General features: G+C 52.4%; 1 protein-coding gene across 1 annotated transcript; it reads left to right on the forward strand.

Annotated features, from left to right (window-relative positions):
• The first annotated feature begins 2581 nt into the window (after positions 1 to 2581).
• Positions 2582 to 5122, forward strand: LOC101529069 (melanoma-associated antigen 8-like). Its single transcript, XM_058658821.1, has 3 exons — positions 2582 to 2690; positions 3589 to 3709; positions 3977 to 5122. Exons 2-3 carry the CDS (start codon positions 3673 to 3675, stop codon positions 4999 to 5001), a joined length of 1062 nt encoding a protein of 353 aa, XP_058514804.1. The 5' UTR covers positions 2582 to 2690; positions 3589 to 3672; the 3' UTR covers positions 5002 to 5122.
• Positions 5123 to 5459: the final 337 nt, after the last annotated feature.

Here is a 5459-nt window from a genome sequence, read left to right on the forward strand (position 1 = left end):
AGTTTTGGTTGATTATATTTAATTGCTTCCATCTCTGTATCAAATGTTTGCTAAAATATTGGATTGCTTTTCTGTATTCTCTCAAAATCTCTCTTTTGAAATACTCAACTGAGTACTGGTCATTTTGTTTCCCAAATGGCAGATTCATTTTGTTATTTAAGATAAGTCATCATTCCCTGTAACTTGACCTTAGCAAAAGTCCAAGAAATGATACTCCTATAAGTTCTTTTGGGTTTTTTTAAGATTTATTTTTGATTATGTTTACATAGTTGAGAATGATGCATGCTCATGTGGACCACTGATTAGAGTGGAAAAGTCAAGGATTAGGGAAAAGCAAGTGAGACCACTGTTTTCAATTTTCTTTTTGTTTTTCCTGTATCTGGTGAAAGGGAGAAGAGAAAAGGAGAAGCTGCACCCAGCACCCAACAATCAATGAGAGATGGACTGCTTATGATCTTCATCAAAGAACTGAAAAGCCTGATATGCTTTTAATTCCCTATGTTATTCCGTAATGGGTCAGGAGAGCAGAGAAATCTTCTACCTTCTTAGAGTGTGTGAGGAAGATATAAAGTATAACCTATCAATATTACAAGTAACTTAAAGACAGCAGACTCAAATCTGTGCTAGACATTAGCAAAAACTATAAAGACATACAGTGGGATCCAAGAGAAATCCTGACAGCCTCTTAACAAGAGGTCATATGTACAGAGCGGGGGGGGGGGGGACTCAGGGTGGAGCAGAAAGACAGGAGGAGGCTTGTATCCCAACCTTGGAGACTTCTGGATCCTCACCAAGGACTATCAGTATGGGCACCAAGGACTATATTCCAATGGCCAAAGAGACCACAGAGAATTGGAATGCCCTCGTAGATCAAGAACTCTGAAGTCATCCATTCACATATTGGCAAGGGTTGCCCTTACACCAAAACTGGGAGGCAGGGACACCAGGCTTGGAGCAGAACATGTGGTACCGAAGCCAGGAGAAGACAACACCCTAAGAACAGAAGACACCACCTCACACACACAGACACACATTCAGCTGAGTCCTGGGGACCCCAGCAGCACTGGGAGCCGCACCCCTGCCCCCAGGGCCGGCTAGGACCACGTCAGAGGGCGGAACCTTGGCGCCAGGGGAGCAGACACAAGTTGGCAAGGAGGGGCAGGGCTACACCAGGCACCCAGGGCAGGTGTCTCGGGCAGAAGGGGGGGCCCTGTGGAACGTAACACCTCCCCGGGGAAGGCGACACGCCCCACATCCCCCGCCCCCGGCAGCTGCCCCAGGGACCCGGATGCCAGTGCTTCCTCCGCCTTCCAGCTCCTCAGCCAAGAGGAGCCGCTGAGGTCCGTGCGTCGGCTGTCCTGAGGGAACGGGCCCCGGCTGTGGGAGGAGGGAGACACTGAGGGGGACACCCAGAAAGGCCCCAGCCCACCTCGCGGGCCCCCAAGAACCCAGATCGGGCCCTGCTGTCCGGGCCTGGCCCGCCTGGGCCCACGGGGGCCCTGAGCCTGGGCTCGCCAGTGCACATCCGGGCACTGAGCGTGGCCCACCCTGGAGGAACGTGCTGAGGAGACGCAGCCACGAGTCGGGGACACAGAGGCCCCACTCAGGCCCTGAGAGACATCGTGGTGAGGGGACCCCAATCAGCCCAACCAGCCGCCCCCGAGGCCTGTGGTGCCCTGGGCAGCCTGGGCAGCCCCGCCCATGGGCGCCAGCTGTGCCTTCCCGGACATGGGGCTGAGAGAAGGGAGAGCCTCGGGGCTGACCAGGGAGGCCCTGAGGACTTGTCAGCCGTGGCAGGGAGGCCCAGGGAGCAGAGGGGAAGAAGGCTCCAGAAACAGGGCCCCGGGAAGAGCCGGCTGCTGCCATTGGCCCAGGAGAACCACCCTGAGCTTCTAGAATGGGCCCCTGGTCTGAGGGCTTAGCGGCCTGACAGACACAGAGGTGGCTTCCCTAGGGAGCACACGAGACAGGGAGGAACCAGCATGGGCAGCCTGAGGGCTCTGACCCTTCTGTCAGGCAGGGGCTTCCTGAAAGGTTTCTTGGCAATCTGCGGATGGGCACTCGCATTAGCAGAAATGTGGGGAGCCGGCCTTTCCACAAGTGCAGGGTGGACACGGAGGGAAGAGACCCTTATCCTCCAGAGCAAAGGGCCAAATTCTGCCCTGTGCTCAGTCCTGGAAGTCCGCAGGCAGTGTGGCACAGAGTTTCAGGGTTTCAGAGAAGCAGAGTCATGATGTGAGGAGCTGCCCTCAGGTAGCAGAGGGAAGAGCCCCAGGGCCTTGCAGGGGGCCTTGGTAGATTTCTCTCACCCACAGAGGCCCCAAACCTAGGGCAACACTTACATGAACAAACCACATTGTGGGGAGACATTGCGCACAAAAGCAGCTTTGGGGATCTCAGGGAGATTGTTTCCTTGCTCTACAAGACATAGCTACAGTTACAGAGTATAAAGGGTCTGGGGACCACAAGACCCAGTATGGAGGAATCCAAGACAAGGGAAGAAAGGTCCCTTGAAATCTCATGTTTCTTTGGAAAACTCATGCAGGGTATCCAGGGCCGGTGAACATACCTCTTGCTTTCCCCAGCCTCCAGAAGTCGGGTGCCTTGGTCGGAAGAGAGGCTGTTGGTCATCGCCAAGGATCCTATTCACTCAGGTGAGGGAGGACTCTGAGGATCTAGCAGAAACCAAGGTATGGACAATTGGGGATAAGTCGGAATTCTCTCACCTGAGGCATAAGGAGATCTGATCACATCTAAGTATTTCCTGTTCTCCTGCTTGCGCATGTGGGGATTGGCACAAGAAGGACCCTAAAACAGAGGCATACTTATACCAGATTCAACATATGGAGAGTTCTTTAGGAGCAGAGCTCCTATTGTTAAGATGTTAGCTACTTTCATTCAGACATGGTGGGGTGAGAAAGGCAGGTCCTAAAAGGAGCTCAGATGAATAAGGCACAAGAGAACTGAAGGAGCCCCAGGTCCATAAAAGATAGAAATTGGCTAGTGTCTCCAGAGACACTGCACACAGTGACAGCACATGGGATCGTCACGTCCATCTGCATGCACACAGGGAAGTGAGGAGCTTGCTCAGAGGGCATGATATCACCACAGGGAAACCATTTTTGTCTTCTGATATGCCCAGTGTCATCTGGAGGGTCAGGTGGGAATACCGAGGATTCTCCAAGTGAGGCTCAGATGAGGCCCAAAGGAACAGAACCATCCTTGGTACTTTGTCAGTCAACATAAGGTTTCAGCAGGAGAGTCTGCCTTGCACCACTTGTTTACACCGCACCAGGTGGTTACATTACACCAATTGTGTTTACTGTCACTGCTCAGGCATGCTCACATGTAAAGCCCACACCTCCTCTGTTTCCACAGAGCTCAGATACATTGTCTCAATGAGTAAAGTTATAGACTCCCAGGCACTCTGAGGACTAAAACAACCTTTGCCCGCAAAGCAAAGCAGGGATTCTGAATTCTAGCACAGTGGAGGCAGCACAGGTTCAGGTGTACCCCCTGTGAGAAATCACATTCACAGGGAATTGCTTCAAGTCTGCAGCCTGACGTGCCCCACACTTCATCTTGCAGGAGCTCCATCATCTGCCGGAATCTTGGTCTGAGGCAGTCTTCAGGTCACAGGAAGAAAAGGACCAGGCAGTTCCAAGAGTCAAGATGAGGTGCAACCCGTGGAAACGGACCCACAAACAAGGTGACCCCATAGCACCCAACCTTCTCCACCCACCCTCCCTGTTGTCACTATGGGAAACCTGGGCTCCACTGTTGGGGTGGCCACAGCCTGGGGAAGACACGGAGCTCCCTACTTCCTTCCACTTCTCAGGGCACAATCCAAACAGCCACGTGGCATCCTTATGTGCCCTGCTATATTACACAAAGAAAGCCTGTAAGTGGCCTTCATCTCTGCCATCAAGACTGTGGTCCTCAGCTGAGCCTCTCACACCCCCTCTTCTTTCTCCAGGCGCGTCGTCCACATCGCGCAGCCGTGTGCCAGTTGAACCCAGGACAGGCATGGTTCTTCGTTCTCATAAGTGTCGGCTCTGCAAGCTTGTGGGAGAGCTTGGAGGAGAGGCACCAGAAGGGGGCTTCAAGATAGCTCTGATCGGTGTGAGACAGGGGGATGCTGCCTCTCCCTCCTCTCCTCCGACTTTGCCCACCCAAAGGGAGGTGTCTGCTGCTGGGCCATCCAGTGGTGCTCAGGTCCTTCCAACCACTTGCTCTGTCACTCACCACAGCTGCCCTGCAGGGAGTGAATCCCATGGTAGGGCAGATGCCTCTCAGGAGGAAGCAAGCCCTGAGGCCCTACTCCAGCAAGCACTAGATGTGAAAAGGTGTGAGTTGATGCAGTTCCTCCTCCGTAAATATCGGATGAAGGAGCTGTTCACCAGGGCCGAAATGCTGTCTTATGTCATCAGAGAGCACAAAGGGCATTTCCGTGAGATCTTCGGTAAGGTGTTGAATTGCCTACAGGTGGCCCTTGGCATTGATTTGAGGGTAGTAGACCCCATTCAGCACTGCTATGTGCTTGAAACAGCCCTGGGCCTCACCTATGATGGAATGCAGGATCACGATCAGAGCATGCCCAAGACGAGCTTCCTGATCATGGTCCTGGGCCTGATCTTCTCGAAAGGCAACTGTGCCCCTGAGGAGGAGTTGTGGGAATCTCTGAGTGTGATGGATGTGTATGATGGTAGAGAGCACCACCTCTATGGGGAGCCCCGGAAGCTCCTCACGGAGGAGTGGGTGCGGGAAGGGTACGTTGAGTACCGGCAGGTGCCCCACAGTGATCCTGCTCGCTACAAGTTCCTGTGGGGTCCCAGGGCCCATGCTGAAACCACCAAGATGAGAGTCCTGCAACATTTGGCCAAGTTCAATCAGGTGGATCCCAGATCCTTCTCATCTCTGTATGATGAAGCTTTGAGAGATGAGAATGAGAGGGCCCAGGCAGGGGAGGCCGCTCAGGCTGGTGGGGATACCAGGGCCTGAGCTAGGCTCTCTTCCAGCAGCTTCTCCCACCCCTTTGAATTCCATGTCTATTGTTTAAAGAGACCCGTCCAGGTTCTGAGGGGTGCAAGGGCAGGGTGGGTTAGAGGACACACACTGTGCACCAGTCATGTGATGGTGTTTCATCCGATGGATGTGGAAGTTGATCTCTGTTTTCCACATGTAGTTCCTGACAATCCAATATCAGATTCCTTCCAAGAGGAGGCTGGTGAAATAGTTATTACTAATTTGTTGCTGGATACTTCATGTATCCACAATTTTGCAAGTTATCAGCAAATCGGGAAACACATCTTGTGTTGATATTGGGAGCAAGAAATGTTAGGCGTGGAAGAACTCTTTTTGGAAAATGAAATTTATTAATGTTAATATAGAAAATAAACAGTCAAGAAGCTAAATGCCTACTGTTTTCTTGTTTTGATGCTGCCTGCTCTTTAGAAAAT

This window comes from Ochotona princeps, chromosome X (assembly GCF_030435755.1).
Source record: "Ochotona princeps isolate mOchPri1 chromosome X, mOchPri1.hap1, whole genome shotgun sequence".
Taxonomy (NCBI): Eukaryota; Metazoa; Chordata; class Mammalia; order Lagomorpha; family Ochotonidae; genus Ochotona; species Ochotona princeps.